We start from the raw sequence: 15,786 nt of genomic DNA on the forward strand, positions 1-15,786 counted from the left end.
ACTACTATTTCAAAGAATGGGAGGAAAAGGCGGTAGCGGTAGCGGTGGAGGAGGAAAAGGTGGTGGTGGTGGTGGCAGTGGAGGAGGAAGAGGCGGCGGCGGCGGTGGAGGAGCGAAAGGTGGTTGCGGTGGAGGAGGGAAAAGCGGTGGTGGTGGGGGCGGAGGTGGCTACATGGTAGCACCAGGGAGCAATAGATCTTCTTACATTTCAAGAGATAACTTTGAGAGTGATCCTAAAGGTTACTTTGATAATTTGCATGGTAGTGGACAGGGTAACAAGTGAAGTGAATTTGATCTGTAATGAATAGCTATGCCATGGAGATGGTTATTATTACCAAATCTAGTATCTAATGAATAAATAAAATGAGATTTTGCTATACCTCGTCTTACTCTCTTTTGAATATATGGTACTATAAAAGAGTTCCAATATGGGTCTATATCATGCAAGAAGTGTACAATTCAGTGATTTGAACATTAAGTTGGTACGACTTATTTAGTAGCAATTTGGTTCTCACTGGCATTTTTGGGCTCTCAAGTTAATCCATTTCATTTGTTTAGTTTTGATGAACATGTCATGATATTTAATAATCACATCATCTCATTGTCATGACAAGATAAAGATAATTGGGATACCACACTGGAATTAAATAGTATTAATCTTTACTTTCAAATTACAAGAAACTAGATTCGTACCACTACTGATTCGTGTTCACACATGATTACATGAGTCAATGTTTTGGCCACGGTGAGACATAGTCAATTCTAATTGGAGGTTAAGGTTTGGTTTATTGAAACGAACATGTCTTCCCGCTACTTCGACCTCATCAATGTTTATTTTGTTAAAGAGTTTTCATTAAATAGAAATACATAGTAGGAGGAAACAATACATAACAAAAAAAAGTTTCATGACTAAGTTAGTTTTTTCTGTAATTGTTTTTTTTTGTTCGGTTAGAAAGAACTCTGGCCACTCCAAATAAACAACTGCAGAACTTGATAAAGCTTCCCTAACATTCAACAACAATTAAATAAACGAAATTGCATAAAATAATATGACTAATTCGTGAAACGAGCAGGTCTTCCCGCCTCTTCGACCTTATTGACCTCATCAACCATCTACTTGAAAATTTACTCTATTATAAATATCCGTCCTCTCACCTCTCACTTTTAAACAAAACTTAAGTTTTCTTAAAGAGTCACTAAGAACTTCTAAGATTTCAAAGAATGGAAGGAAAAGGTGGTAGCGGTGGAGGAGGGAAAGGTGGTGGTGGAGGAGGAGGAATAAGCGGCGGTGGAGCAGGAGGGAAAAGTGGTTGTGGTGGAGGGAAAAGTGGTGGTGGTGGTGGAGGAGGGAAAAATGGTGGTGGTTGTGGAGGAGGAGGAGGAGGGAAAGGAGGGAAGAGTGGTGGCGGTAGTGGAGGAGGTGGCTACATGGTAGCGCCGGGGAGCAACGGATCTTCTACCATTTCAAGAGATAAGTTTGAGAGTGATACTAAAGGTTACTTTGATAATCTCCATGGTAAAAAGTGAGTTTGGTCTTTATTGATCATCTATGGAGAATGGAGTGAAGATGGTTTACTACCAAATATATTATGTAATGAATGAATAAATGATAATTTGCTTTATTGTCTTACCCCATGTTAACTATATGTGTATTCATCAAGAGACTCTAAAACTTGTGTAATAATCAGTGATTGAAATGTAAATGTAAGATTAATTTATCAATTTGGTTCTCACTGACCATTATGGATGGGCTTTTGAATACATCCATTTCAATTGTTTGGTTTTGATGAACATGTCATGCATGATATTTAATAATCACATAATCTCCTCCTTATCAATGTTATGACAAGATAAAGAGAATGGGGGAAAGTAAACACACATGAAAATAGTTTTTAGTCTTTACTTAACAATTACAAGAAACTAGAAGGGTGAACACTTTTGATTCATGTTCTCACATGAAAATGGAAATGAGAAGACGAAAGATTGATTCTTCCTTCAGAGTGAAAGACCAGATTCTTCATCCTCCTCGAGAGATGAAGTGTAGACGAAGAAGAAAGTCCAGATCAAACCAAAGACTCCAAACAGAATCCAACCCAAGAGGTTGTTGCTTAGACCAAAGGGTAATCCTGTTCCTTCTGTTGACATCCTCTCATCAACCAAAGCCATCGCGGGATTGCTCATCACCGCCGTCAAAGCAGCTGTTGCTGCAGCTGAAACTCCAGCCCCCATGACTGAGACGTTTCCTTGCTTTGTCTCCATTGAACATCTCACTCCTCCCTTCTTCTTACCCATTGGAGGCAAACCTGAGCAAACAATAGTTAAACTGGTTACAATCAACATTTGTTTATTGTTGATTCTCCACTAAACTAAAGTTTGGTCTAAAATCACACTCTCATTTACACAATACTTCTATTATTAATGTTTGGTTCTGACTACAATCAAACCTTTAGATCAAAATTGTTTCTTGACTTCTTGTTGATTCACCACCAAACTAGACTTATCTCTATACATGTTTTCAAAACCACTCAACAAATATAAGCAAACAAAGATCTTCTTCACTTTGCACATAACCAGAATGAATTTCTACTAAAAGATGAGATCTGAGAAAGATCAAGGAAGGCTTTTTTACCAAGAACAGGAGCAGAGATGGCGACGGTAGGCTTGAGAAGGAGAGCCGGACGAGCGGCGGAGACGGTGGAAGCGGAGGCAGTAAAGCTAGCCATTTCTCTATTTGCTTCCCCTAACGACTGAGAGACTCTTCAATTGATTTTTTGTTTGTTCTGTTTGTGTTCTACAGCAACAAGAACACTTTTAATTTCTTTGCTTGTGTTGGCTTTTGGATCAAACATAAATATGTGGTGGATAAAAAATCTGTTCGAACCAACACAAGCCATCTAACTTGGATATGCTTCTATCCATACTCCACCAATCGACGCCCTCCACGTGTCATATTTCATCTCTTTCCCTCCAACACAATCTTTTTCTCTCTTCTCTACTGATACATCATAATAAACTGCATCCAGATTGCAATATATAACAACCCAAAGAACGAACAACACCTATGTTGCTGTGAACTATATCTGATATTCTGCTCTGAGAATTTTGTGTGTTGTGTCAAAAAGAACAAAGATTTACACAAGAAATCGTTTAAAGAATGAAGCTAATTATAACATTTTGGAAAGAAGAAAAGAATCGAATTGAATCTAAGTTTTGTGGTAACTTGTTTCAAAAAATCAATCGTGAATGTTGCACCGTTGTAAGTGAGGGTGATGGTAAGGTACATGTATGTTCCAGTAGCGCTTGTACTTGTCTATACCGATGTCCAGCCATGGTTTCATGATCCCGTCGTAGTGTATAACCGCTGCTTGTTCGATGTCGCTTGCCCTGAGTCCTGATTCGTGACCTAACCCACCCACGTTCCATCTCTTTTCCAACGGAAACGTTTGCCCGAAAAAAGTCAACCAACCTACTGGCAATCCCCCTGCTTTCCACAGATGTCCTTTTACTCCCTGCAACCAAAACAACAATTTCACAACATACACATATGTAAGATGTTCTATTGACGGACATAAGCCACATTAACCATTTTGAATTCAAAACTCATCAAGGTAACAGTGTGAATTTTTGATGCAGAGAACTAAAAGGTGATAAAATGTTGTACCAGGTCGAAGTATTTCAGGTATACAGAAGTCAACTCCTGTCTTCTCCATTCTTCGAGATCAAATAGATTCATCCCGAATGCCCAAGTGCAAGCCTTGGGATCAAATTTCTGAGAAACCCATGCATCTGAGAAATTAATGAATGAGTCCATCGAACGATATGAAGGATCACCTTCAAGACAAGTCTCTACAGCTCCAACAACTTTCCCCGTCATATCAAGGCTCCACAGTCTAGTTAGATCCCTTTGCACTACTACATCATGATCGAAGAGTACGATCTTGTTTAGACCTGGGAAGATATCTGGGAGATAGAAGCGTGCATGGTTGAGCGCTGAAATGATTCTTGGGTCACTTGAATTTTGCTTCATCAGCAATTCAGCATGGTACAATGGCAGGACATTCATTTCATCAATGTTTAGGATTTGGATTGAAGCTCTGCCACTTGGGTTTAGTAAAAACCACATTGAGATTGCTGGGTAATTGAGTGAATCTGTCACCACATGGAATACTATTTTATCCGGTTCCTGCAAGCAGTAATATCATTTGTTAAAAGACATGTGGCTTCAGCAGAGATTCGGAAAAGAGCATTAAAAACACAAGTTTGGATCGGGAATCTTGCATTAACAAGTTTAAGATGCTTGCAACATGATTTAAAATGATACCTGAGTTTTGAATTAACAAGTGTAAGATGCTTGCAATATGGGGCATAAGTTTTGAATCATGAAAACATAAAACAATGCAAGGTTTCTCAACTGTAATTTAAAAAAAGATAAAGTTATTCACTGAACAAAGAGCACACAAAATGTAACTTCCTTTTCCTAGTTTCATAACTAGACAATATCCTATATATGGTACTAACCACAGTAGAAGCCTAAAGCATTTGTCCAGATATCAAATTCAGGAGTATAAAGGAACTGAACCACAACATGTTGAAAGAAAGAGAATAAAGGTGAAACATTTACCTTTGATGAGGAGATTGTAGAGTTAACAACAACCGAAGAGGCCAAAACATTGTCAGAGAAGACTACGTAATGGTAGAGATCAGGATCATTATAACTTTGTTGCAAAAGCTGCCTTTTTTCGTGATCCAGGGTAAAATATTCTGTTGTCAACCGCATTGAGAGACAATGAAGCCCTTTTGGGGTAGTCCTTGCTGCAAGCTGCATTAAATATGCTGCTTGTTTCTTCTGCGCCCGAGCTTGTTCTTCGGTTTTATAAGTCATGGCTTGGAGTTTGGTAGCAATGGCAGGGCAGTTGTGAAAGGCACGGCTGACCTTGTATAACGCAACTTCCATGGCCTTCAATCTGTTAGGAGAGCTGAAAAGAAACAAAACATTTATGTATGACTCTTCTAAATTAACACAATATTCATTAAGATTTAGCTTCATAAGTAAAGGCCAAAACTTTTTACAGGATGGAACAGGACTCCCTTTGAATCAATCAGCTGTGCTCACCTCTTTGGCAAATATTTATCCTTGGTAGTATCACCAGTAGCCCGTTCCAGCTCTTTCGTTCGAACTCTCAACTCCTTTACGATTTGGGAGTTATTCCCAGGTAGGGCCAAATTCAGATAGGCTTTCGCTTGGATAATTTTGTCTCTGATCTCCTTTACCCTCTCATCTGTTGCTCTTTCAAGTTGAACCCTTGTATTCTTTTCACTCTTACTTGAAGGGGGTCGGAATTCCGTTTTATGATTAAGTTGAATATCTCTTGCTGAAATTTTCACCTGAGACAGGAAATGGAACATACATTACAAAATTAAAGCATATGCTATGACTATCTGGATGCAAATTCTAAATTCGATTTTCTATTAACAAGTGTTAGCAAATCCCATTGAAGAAAGTGTCCTGTGATTTGACAAAAAGATACTAGAATTCTCATAGTCAATTGCTTCTAACTAATCCATAATCAAGTTCCTTTTATCTTCAAATCAACTGGATTAAACTACGTACCTCCGCATTCGAGCTTACTGTGGTTTTCTGTGAAACTGCTTGTTCCTCCTTTGGTTTGTGATTATTTCCTGAAATACATGGTATCTAAAGATAAGAAAGCTTCCCCGATAATGACAACAAAACAAAATAACACAAGATCCGAAATATATTACCCTTATCAACTTCTGAGAGAAAGTTTTTTTGGTCTCCCTCATTAGACTGCACAGTATCATTACTTTTATCAGAGGAATTTGACAAAACCACAGAATTAAAATCTCGATCCTGCAGAATACGTTTAGGCTCCTTCAAGCCTTCTTCGTCCTGAATTACAAAGCAACCACACTTCAACAAAATGAATGCTTAAACAAAGTTTATGGAATGCTTAAACGAACAGAACCTGTTCAATAGCAGTAAGTCTAAGTTCATCCTCGGTCTTATCTGTCTGCAGAATAAAAGTAGCAGCATCTCAGTTGTGCATTCTCGAGAAAATGAATAGGATAATACGCAACGCTACGATATAGAATCATTGCACAATCAAACAGCAATACTGAAGAGTTCCTGGTGAGGATTAGAACAGAAGGATCTAAGCTCAGGATATACGTACAATGTCGGATAATTCTTCAATGAATTCTCCTCTATCTGCCAGAAAACAATCAATAGACAAAATCAAAACAGCTTTCAGAAGCGTAATCCAAAAGCTGAGACTAAATCAAACAAAGGTAAATCCAGTAACGAATTCCAGAAATCTAATCAACGCAATCTGCAATCAAGTAACAACTCTTCACTATACTATCGCCATATCCATCAATCTAACATCCCTGAGACCAAAATTAGAAAGCGAATTGAAGAAACCGCAGAAGTAGAAGAAGCTCACCGACGGAAGTGATGCTCTTGAGCCGATTCGAAACGAAAACAATCGGAGCTAAAACAGATAACAATAGCAGCGAGAGGATCAGAATCCTCTGCCAACGACGAACTTGATTCATCAATGTGCGTAACTTCTCAGAGAACGCTTCATATATTTTATCTCCGTTGCGCTTTAATCGTTCTCCACGAAGAAGAAGAAGCACATTCCCAGAGGGAAGAACACAGATCTCGGAGATTCTCTGCTTCTTCAACAAGCAATTGAAGAAAACGATGAGCAGATTAGGGTTTTCAGATTCTTCTGCAATAGGATTCGATAAATGCGAGAGTCTGTTTCTACGATTTCATATCTGGAGATTCAGAGCTTCCTCGTGCATGTTTAGAGACTTCTGCTCTTTTATTTTTTTTCGCTTAACTCAGATTTTTTAATATTTATAAATCAATGTATTTATTTGATTTTTATACGGAGAGGATTAATGTTGAGATACAGATATAGTGCGGCGCGGTGTACATGTGCTAGCAAAATTACTAGTTTACTAAGATTTGACTTCTTTTGATTGGCTTAGTGGAAATTCTCCCAAGCCACCATAGATGTTTTGACACGTTGATAGAATGTACTGTCAATGATTTTCAAGAGTGGGAAATTCACAGCTTTGTACTTTGGAGTTTGGAGGAACAACTGGAATGTTTGAGGTCGAATTTGGGAATTGAAATTTTTAACCCCTGGATGAGTTTATATTTGATTGATCTCTCTATTATGGGGTGTTGAATGTTATTTACAAAAAAAAAATAGTCATTGTTTTATGGACGAATAAATTATCTACTTGTCGTTTTTTTACCGAATAACGCATAAATTAGATTCAATACGGATAATTCCTAAAATAAAATAAAAACGGTTAGTTCTTCTAACATACGTTACTATAACAAACGTACTTGACGAGTTGGCATAAAAATGTATTTCTACTGTTTTAAAAGTAACGTACGATTCGTCTTGCATACTGTGACGAAATATGTAAATTCTTTTGTCGCTTAGTGATGATGTGAATTATTTTGATTCATAAAGTAGAAACTCGATACATACCTATTAACTAAACATGTATTATGTTGTGATTCATTTTTGCCTAACAAATAAAATTTATTAGCAAGAACCATTAAAATTTCATACTAATTTTGGATACTAAAATGTTAGATTGATATATAAGAAAAGTATATACTCAAAAAGATTTAACAATTTACCAATATTTAGTATTGGAATCAGTGTAGTGTTTGTTAGTACATGCTTTTCTACATTTAGAAACAGTTAAATTATAATTGCAAAAGGAAGCAATATTGAGGTATTAATAAGGTTTTACACTTTTACTTCAGCTAGCTTTGAATTTTAGAAGTTTTATGGACTATTAAATTATCTACTTGTCGATCTTTCATAAAAACTGTTGGCTCTTGCGAGAGATATGTGACCTTCCAATTGATCGCGAAGTGATAAGATGTATTCGATTTTTTCAGCTTATGCCATTTTTACAACTTTTCGGAAAAATGTTTCAAAATATCCATTATGAATTTGACATCCAAGTTATAAATTAGATAAAATTTACTTGAGATAACATATGGACATATAGATTTTACTTATTTATTAGAGTTCATTAACGAAAAATTATTGAGTTAAATATAGACATCTTTAAACTCGTTAATTTTAAAAAGAAATAATAAACAATATATATATATATATAAATATTTTATTTTCAAATTTTATTTATTTAAAGGGTTTTAATTTTTATTAACAGTTATAATATTTATGATTGTTTCCGGTTACTTTGATGCTATTTTCTCGTAATTCCCTTTTGTACATATATATTTAGAACCAAAAATTCAATCATTGAGAAGCATACTCTCTGTCAAGTGTAATTGATTCCTCCTCTTCATTTTTTAATTCTTCATTTCTTAAGTTTTATTAATTAATTGACTCACCTCTTCATCTTGTTTATTTCCAAGTAATTTTCCTAATGATGTCAATAAACAAAAATAAAAAGATTAAAATCACGCAATATCAGTAAAAAAGGAGAGAGGGTTAAATCGGTGGTGGACTTTGCAGCCCTAAACCATTGTTTCGCCTCGGAAAAGCCCATTTACACAATTGGGAAATAAATAAAAACAGAGTAAAGAAAGGAACGTCTTTTACTCTTTACGGTATCGCTCGCTTCTCTTCTTTCTCCTCAACACGAAGACCCCTCTTGCCTCTTTATTAGAGAGACCCCTTCCTTCTTCTTCTTCACCTTCACCTTCTTCCTCGATTCAGATCGTCTCCTCCTCTGTTTTATACTCACCCTATTCCTTCGAATCTCTCTCCATTTTTATCCCCAGATTCTCCCTTCTTCAACCTCGTCGACTCTTCTTCATCACTCTATTTCTTCCGATTGAGACTTCTTTCACTCTGATTTTCTTCGACCCTTTACGGATATATTCGGTCTTGAGTCTCCATCGGATTTGGATTTGAATGTAGGTATCTCGCACGAGAGTTGTTGTTTAACGTAAATCTGGGTTCTTTTTTTTGGTGGGTCGTTGTTTTTCTTCTACATGCAGTTTTGGGGATAGTACGTGCGATTCATCGATCAATCCTCGTTTAGATAGACATCAAGGATTTAAAGGAGTCGTTAAGAGAGCAATGGAAGGAGACATGGTGGCTAAAGTGAAGAGAGAAACGGTGGTGGCATGCATGACTTGTCCTCTCTGTGACAAACTCCTCCGTGACGCCACTACCATTTCAGAGTGTCTTCACACGTGTTAGTTCCTCTTTCCCCTTCTCGATTTACGTTTCGATTCGATTTTACCCGGTTTCTAATTTTCGCAATTTCTCGTCTTTATCGTCTTCTTTGATTGGTTCTCTGTTGTGTTTTTTTTTTCTTCCTCTTGCTGATTTGGATTGAATATCTGCATGATTCTTGTTGTTAGTCTCGTATGCCACTTATGATCTCCTCTATGTCTCAGTCGATTTGATGAAACTCGAGTCAATGAATAGTTTTGTTTGGTTTTCTCAACTAAAGTAATAGTTGTTGTTGAGCAGAATTTGTAATCTTTGTTTACATTTAGACTGCAAGAATCCTCCTTTATTCGTCTCTTTAGGTAAAATTTGTGAGTGTCTTCTTCTTCGTCAAAGATGGTTTGGTCAAACTCATGACGTCCAAATTTGGTTTTGGCTAATCATGTTGTTAGTTAGATTCAGTTGCTTTGTTATATCCAACTTGTAAGTTTTGTGTTAGGAAGTTCGAGTAACAAGTGCTTTAATCTACTCTCATCGGTTTAATGTAAGTTAATATTTGGATTAAGTAGCATTTATCAGCCTCTTTCTTCTACATGATATTATACAATTAAGACAGTTTAGATCATTTTCTGTTTGGAATGGCTTAATTTATTTCTTTTAACATACAATCCAGATTAGTAGTGAGTTTTCTGCATGTTGAAGTATTTGCTGATCTCTGTAATTTATTCAAATTTAGTTTATATTCCTTTTGGAGTCTAAATCAATCTACCATTCCAAGCTTTACACAACCAATTCTTTGTTACCGTTTACGGAGAAATATACCTTGTTACTCTGTAATTATTTTACTCATTCCATCTGATTTTAAAAAGGTAAATGTTAACAGTTCGGTTCCGTTGTACAACTGACCAACTGCTTATCTCAATTTAATAAAATTTTCAGAACGCCCTGCAGAATCTCTTTTTGAGTTACTGCAGTGCCAAAATTAGGTGTTAAATGCTTCACGGTTTTGTTTCTGGGGATGAATGCAGTATCCCCATCAAATTTGTGATTCCATCTCTTTTGTTTAGGTTGGTAGCTATGGATTTTCTTGATTTTAAAACCAAACAGTATGATGCTCATTAACCACTTGTCTACAAGCTTCTGCCATGACAACTAATATAACTTGATGCAGTAGAGACCATACCAATTATCGGCCTTGCTATAATGGATTTGGTGGAAGGAGTCCGATAATCTAACTTGCATCTAATAAATTCAAACTTGGCAGCGAGCCAACTTGCATTGAACCTCAAACATTATGCTATTCATTCTTTACTTAAACTTTTGATCTGAGAAATTGTTTGTTTTTATGTAAGTTGGTCGCCTTTATTACAAAAGATTTTGTTCTTACTTGATAGTTACTATCTATTGAAATGAAACAAGTTCTTATATCACTTTTATGCAGTTTGTAGGAAATGCATTTATGAGAAAATCACAGAGGATGAGATAGAGAGCTGTCCAGTATGCGATATTGACCTCGGGGGTACCCCACTGGAGAAACTAAGGTAAGTTCTTCTTCTTCTTTATTCCTTACACAATTTTCTCCTCGGTCTTGGTTTAGCAGTGATTCCTTGTATAGACTGTTAGAAGCCTTTTGGCTCTTACTGTTGATGAAACGAAGTTTTCTTACATAATGCTGAAAAGTTGTACATGATTATGCTGAGGTGTGCCACATATGGAAGGTTCTTCCGTAATTTTTGTGGCATAGTGTGAAGTTAATCAAGAAAAGTCATTTCGATTCAGAAGCAGTTATGACCTGAATATGTTGGCTAGTTTAATACTTTCGCTGACACCAACAATTTTTTGTTAGAACCTGAAACAAATCTCTTTAGTACTACACTCTCTCTTACTAGTTGGTCACCAGTAAGAGCTTTGTTGGTGGCGAACTTATTCATTTTCTAAAGAACCACTCTTATGTATTTATTTTAGGCCTGACCACATTTTGCAAGACTTGAGAGCCAAATTATTTCCTCTAAAACGTAAAAAGGAGAGAGCGCCTGAAGTTGTGTCCTCCATCTCATTACCTGCAAAGAGGAAGGAGAGGTCTATCTCGTCTTTGGTGGTAAGCACACCCAGGGTTTCAGCACAAGCTGGTACAACAGGAAAAAGAACAAAAGCTGCTACGAGAAAAGATGTAAGAGGTAGTGGTTCATTCACTAAGAGAACAGTGAAGAAGGAAGAAGAATTTGGAGATGATCATGTAGAGAGCGCAAGCTCGCCTGAAACACTTAAAAAGTTTACTCAGAATAAAAGACAGGTAAAGAAGGTGATCATTGCAGTTCTCTCTTTACCTTTATGTTTTACTTTTTCTCTTTACCAAGTCCAAACACAACGTTATGACTGATTATGGTCTTTATATAGTTCCCCATACATTTATTTATTTATTAATTCTTTTTTTGCAGTCTTCATATGCAAATCCTAACCAGTCCCTCTCTAATCGAAGAAACAAGGATGTTGATGAACCATGGGATTCCAAATTACATCTTTGGAAACCTCTAAATTTTCTTGTGGATGTGGCAAACGGAACAAAGGACCCAAAATCTGAGCTTGGAAACGCATCCCACAATGATGTTCAGGGGAGTAAAACCAAAACAAAGGATCATAAAAGAAAGTGTAAACTCGAGGAAGAGATCAGCAATAACGGTGATCCTACAACATCAGAAACTGCTACACTTAAACGAACGCGTCGGACTCGTCGCAAAAGGTCATCTACTTTTGGTGATTCTAGAATTCCACTGTTACCAGGTGCAGCAAGCCTAAAACAGGAGAGGAGAAACGGTCATGTTTGGTTCTCACTTGTAGCGTCAAGTAATCAGTGAGATTCCTGTTCTGTATCTGAGACTCTGAGTACTTCTGATATTCAATATTTTCTGTGTCTTTTCATTTCTATCTCTTAGTGACACGGCTTTACTGGTTTCAGGGAAGGAGAAGCATCATTGCCTCAGATTCCAGCAAACTACTTGAGAATAAGGTAAGTTGTTCTTTTTGCTTTGCTCTGTTTCTTGTCACTAAGTTTTTATATGTCAACTGTGAAGTCTGTGATCAAATATTACTTATTATTGCATTGATGGCTTTGAATTCGATTTCGCAGTTGTTTTACCCGAGTTTCCATGTCATGTTTGTTTTCTGTGGTATACGTTTCTTGATAAAGCCTTCTTCTTTTTTGGCCCATCACACCTAATCCTTGACTGGGAGGTGTCTATTTTCTTGTTTGGGAGAATTATATTGTGCCAGAGTTGATCCCCTGTCTCATTATATGGTAGGGATGGAAATATTCCAGTTTCTTTTATCCAAAAGTACCTCATGAGGAAGCTTGATCTCAAGAGTGAAGATGAGGTAAGCAATCTTATCTTATGCAGTGGCTACTTTTCTGTTTTATATGAGGTATCCACTCGGTCTAATATGGAATCACATAGACCGTAGTTCTATACATTGGTTCAAGTCTTGTGCTTATCAATATGACTGTAAGGTCCCCATAAATGTTTAAACTAAAGTTAACTCTCCCTTTTATTTCCGACTTGTGTACCGGGTGATATCTTATGATCTGGGACTTTTTCGACCCACCGGTGTTGAACCTTAACTACTCTATGTTTTTTTTTTGTAAACAGGTAGAGATAACATGTATGGGAGAACCAGTGATCCCAACGTTGCAGCTTCACAGCTTAGTAGACCTATGGTTGGAAACAACTTCTAAGCATCAAAGAGTCGCTGCGTCAATAGGTTCATCTGCAAAGGAATTTGTAATGGTGCTAGTTTATTCTCGGAAGCTCCCTGAATGCAACAACTAAAGAGCTATTCATTGAATCTTTTCTAGACCGAGAAGAAAGAAAAGTGCAGGAGCAGTGGAATGTCTTGTGTAGAAAGAAACTTAGCAATTTATATTTATTTAATTGTAATCTTAAAATTTGAAACATTGGTGTGAGACAGACACTTTGTTTGTTTATCCAAGAAGATTCAAAAATGGCTTTTTAAAGGAGATTGTGTCCTTTTTGGATATTTGAATGTATGATTAGGATAATGTTGTCATTTCTATAAATATTTGTTTCCTTGTTTGGACTAAATGGAGAAGTACACGGAATCCTTGTGAATCGAATGACTTAGCCATTATTGAGAAGTCAAAAGAAAAATAACCAAAAAAAAACTTGTGAAGTGTACCTTTAATACAAGAATTAAAGAGAGATGTATAAAAGTTTTCTAACAATTTTGTTCACCAAAAAAAAAAGTTTTCTAACAATTTTTAATACAAAATGCAAAATTAAAGATGAATTTTCTTATTTCTTTTTTTAAAACATAATTTTGAAGAAATTTGGTTGTCTTTTTGCATTTGTTTCTAGATATTTCTAAACTGTTGGGAAATAAAAAAATTTGCACACAAAACATAGTTAAATTCACGTGGTATTTATAGAGATTTACTTCAACCAAATTTGGATTTTGGGTCATTGTTTTATGGACGGATAAACTATCCATTAGTCAAATTTCCACAAAAATAATATGTGAATTAGATTCGACAAGGCTAATTCCCCCACAACATACGATACTAGAACAAACGTACTTGACTACTTGACGTAACAATGTTTCTCTTACTGTCTTGAAAATAACATATAACTCGTTCATCACCAATTTTCTTGTACATGATTGATTAAGTGTGTAAGCATCTTTTTCGATTAATGATGATGATGTTAATTGGAGAAACAAATTTTTCATAAATTCCCTTATAGACAAAGTCTTATAATTTTGTTAAATTCCGCATATATTTTACCAAAACTTTGTCGAATGGAAAGACACGTCAAATGTGCTAATTAGAAACTGTTGTATTGAGATTTCAAGAGGAATCAATAATAAGGTACTACTAGGGTTTTATTTCAATTAGGTTTGAATCTTGGGTCATTGTGACGAATAAATTATCTACTTGTCGATTTTCTACAAAAAGCACACATGAATTAGATTCAACGTGGCCAATTCATCTAACATATGTTACTAAAACAAGCGCAATAGACGAGTTGGCGTAATTTTATTTTATACTATCTATAAAGTAACGTATGATTCGTCTATCACCAATTATCTTGTAAATGATGGTAAAATGTCTAAATTCGTTTGTCGCTTAATAATGATGATGATATACGTTACTTTAATTAAAAAAAGCGAATTTTCGATAGATACTCTATTAACTAAGCATGCACATATCACGTTGTGATTGATTTATGCCTAGTAAATAAAATTTATCTCCAGCAAGAATAATTGAAACTTCATAACTAATTTTGAATGCTAAAATGTTAAATTGATATATGGGAAACAAGTTATGATACTCAAGAAGTCACCAATATCTAGTATTGGAATCGCTGTGGTGTTTGTTTGTAGATATTTTTCTACATTTAGCAATGTATTACATTATGATTGCAAGAGGAAGCAATATTAAGGTATTAATAAGGTTTTTACTTTTACCGGGTTAGAATTTTGGGTTTGTTTATTGGATGAAGAAATTATCCACTTGTCGATCTTTCATAAAAAGCACACGTGAATTAGTTTCGACATAGTTATATAGTTCTCCTAATATACGTTATTTGAACAAGAATACTTGACTAGTTGATGTAACGATGTTTTCTTAACGTTTCAAAAGTAACGTACGATTCTTCCATAACCAAATGTCTTGTATATAATGGTAGAATATATATTTTGTTTTGTCGCCTAATGATTATGATGTGCGTTACTTTAATTTAGAAAGCGGACTATTTAAAAACTGCTATATTGAAACCGCAAGAGAAAGCAATAGTAAGGTATTAATATGGTTTTACTTCAGCCAGATTTAAACCACCAACAATACTTTAAACCATTGGTCGATCTTTCACCACAAAAACCACACGTGAATTAGATTCGGTGTGGCTAGTTCCCTAAACATACGTTACTAGAACAAGCGCACTTGACTAGTTGGCGTGACGATGTCTTTCTTACTAATTTAAAAGTAACGTATGATTCGTCCATTACCAATTGTCATATACCTAATATAAAATATAAATTCGTTTGTCGCTTAATAATGATAACATGCGTTACTTTATGTTAAAAAGCCAATTTTCGATAGATTTTCTATTAATTGTAACGTTATAATTCATTATACATAACAAAAAAAATCTTCAACAATAATATATTGAAATTTCATAACTAATGGATGCTAAAATGTTAGATTAATAGATAGAGAAAACTTATAATACTCAAAACATTTAACACCAAAATTTCCAATATCTAGTAATGGAAATGTAATGTTTGTTAGTATATAAATTTCTGCATTTAGCAACACTTATGCTTAAAAACACATCATTGATCCGTAGAATAAAAAGACACCTCAAGTGTACTAAGTAACCGTTAGAAACTGCGTAAAAAAGTTTGGTACCACTTTTTCTTTTACTTTTTTTGTTTTGTCAAGTTACTTATCAAAAACTTGGAAATTAACTTTCTCTCTTTTTTTTTAAACTCGTGAATAACAATGAAACATTCGTATATTTTTATATCATAAAAGAAAACAATACGGTATTATATGAACAAAAAA

At 35.4% G+C, this 15,786-nt stretch overlaps 4 protein-coding genes across 6 annotated transcripts; 2 read left to right on the forward strand and 2 right to left on the reverse strand.

Moving 5' to 3' along the window:
* Positions 1 to 16: 16 nt before the first annotated feature.
* Positions 17 to 1,670, forward strand: AT2G30560 (glycine-rich protein; the record flags this gene model as incomplete). The annotated part of the gene is made up of 2 exons (NM_128608.2): positions 17 to 239; positions 1,235 to 1,670. The coding sequence occupies 2 exons, from the start codon at positions 17 to 19 to the stop codon at positions 1,525 to 1,527; spliced, it is 516 nt and encodes a 171-aa protein (NP_180614.1). The 3' UTR covers positions 1,528 to 1,670.
* A 27-nt stretch (positions 1,671 to 1,697) lies between these two features.
* On the reverse strand, positions 1,698 to 2,981 carry PSBW (photosystem II reaction center W). The gene is made up of 2 exons (NM_128609.4): positions 2,630 to 2,981; positions 1,698 to 2,303 (listed from the first exon to the last, which is right to left on the reverse strand). The coding sequence occupies exons 1-2, from the start codon at positions 2,721 to 2,723 to the stop codon at positions 1,996 to 1,998; spliced, it is 402 nt and encodes a 133-aa protein (NP_180615.1). The 5' UTR covers positions 2,724 to 2,981; the 3' UTR covers positions 1,698 to 1,995.
* A 44-nt stretch (positions 2,982 to 3,025) lies between these two features.
* LGT5 (los glycosyltransferase 5) lies at positions 3,026 to 6,888 on the reverse strand. Its single transcript, NM_179819.2, has 9 exons — positions 6,465 to 6,888; positions 6,195 to 6,229; positions 5,988 to 6,032; positions 5,764 to 5,911; positions 5,612 to 5,679; positions 5,114 to 5,385; positions 4,622 to 4,976; positions 3,662 to 4,183; positions 3,026 to 3,509 (listed from the first exon to the last, which is right to left on the reverse strand). Exons 1-9 carry the CDS (start codon positions 6,574 to 6,576, stop codon positions 3,234 to 3,236), a joined length of 1,833 nt encoding a protein of 610 aa, NP_850150.1. The 5' UTR covers positions 6,577 to 6,888; the 3' UTR covers positions 3,026 to 3,233.
* A 1,692-nt stretch (positions 6,889 to 8,580) lies between these two features.
* On the forward strand, positions 8,581 to 13,331 carry DRIP2 (DREB2A-interacting protein 2). Of its 3 annotated transcripts, NM_001336273.1 has the most exons (8): positions 8,581 to 8,947; positions 9,076 to 9,231; positions 10,651 to 10,750; positions 11,175 to 11,502; positions 11,648 to 12,060; positions 12,166 to 12,216; positions 12,509 to 12,581; positions 12,854 to 13,331. In NM_001336273.1, the coding sequence occupies exons 2-8, from the start codon at positions 9,114 to 9,116 to the stop codon at positions 13,031 to 13,033; spliced, it is 1,263 nt and encodes a 420-aa protein (NP_001323803.1). In that variant the 5' UTR covers positions 8,581 to 8,947; positions 9,076 to 9,113; the 3' UTR covers positions 13,034 to 13,331. The 3 variants fall into 3 exon arrangements, with proteins under 3 accessions (NP_001323803.1, NP_565702.1, NP_001323802.1); NM_128610.3 differs by having other exon boundaries at positions 8,581 to 9,231; NM_001336274.1 differs by having other exon boundaries at positions 8,614 to 9,231; positions 12,166 to 12,581.
* Positions 13,332 to 15,786: the final 2,455 nt, after the last annotated feature.

The sequence above is a fragment of the Arabidopsis thaliana genome, chromosome 2 (assembly GCF_000001735.4).
Source record: "Arabidopsis thaliana chromosome 2, partial sequence".
Lineage (NCBI taxonomy): Eukaryota > Viridiplantae > Streptophyta > Magnoliopsida > Brassicales > Brassicaceae > Arabidopsis > Arabidopsis thaliana.

Excerpts from the sequence above, each read along its gene's own strand:
- PSBW (NM_128609.4), bottom strand. The coding sequence starts at position 2,723 with ATGGCTAGCTTTACTGCCTCCGCTTCCACCGTCTCCGCCGCTCGTCCG. Across the intron at positions 2,304-2,629 it reads CATCTCTGCTCCTGTTCTTG|GTTTGCCTCCAATGGGTAAG; the intron begins GTAAAAAAGCCT and ends TTGTTTGCTCAG.
- LGT5 (NM_179819.2), bottom strand. The coding sequence starts at position 6,576 with ATGAATCAAGTTCGTCGTTGGCAGAGGATTCTGATCCTCTCGCTGCTA. Across the intron at positions 5,386-5,611 it reads CAGTAAGCTCGAATGCGGAG|GTGAAAATTTCAGCAAGAGA; the intron begins GTACGTAGTTTA and ends TTCCTGTCTCAG. Across the intron at positions 4,184-4,621 it reads CTACAATCTCCTCATCAAAG|GAACCGGATAAAATAGTATT; the intron begins GTAAATGTTTCA and ends TACTGCTTGCAG.
- DRIP2 (NM_128610.3), top strand. The coding sequence starts at position 9,114 with ATGGAAGGAGACATGGTGGCTAAAGTGAAGAGAGAAACGGTGGTGGCA. Across the intron at positions 12,061-12,165 it reads CTTGTAGCGTCAAGTAATCA|GGAAGGAGAAGCATCATTGC; the intron begins GTGAGATTCCTG and ends TACTGGTTTCAG. Across the intron at positions 12,582-12,853 it reads ATCTCAAGAGTGAAGATGAG|GTAGAGATAACATGTATGGG; the intron begins GTAAGCAATCTT and ends TTTTGTAAACAG.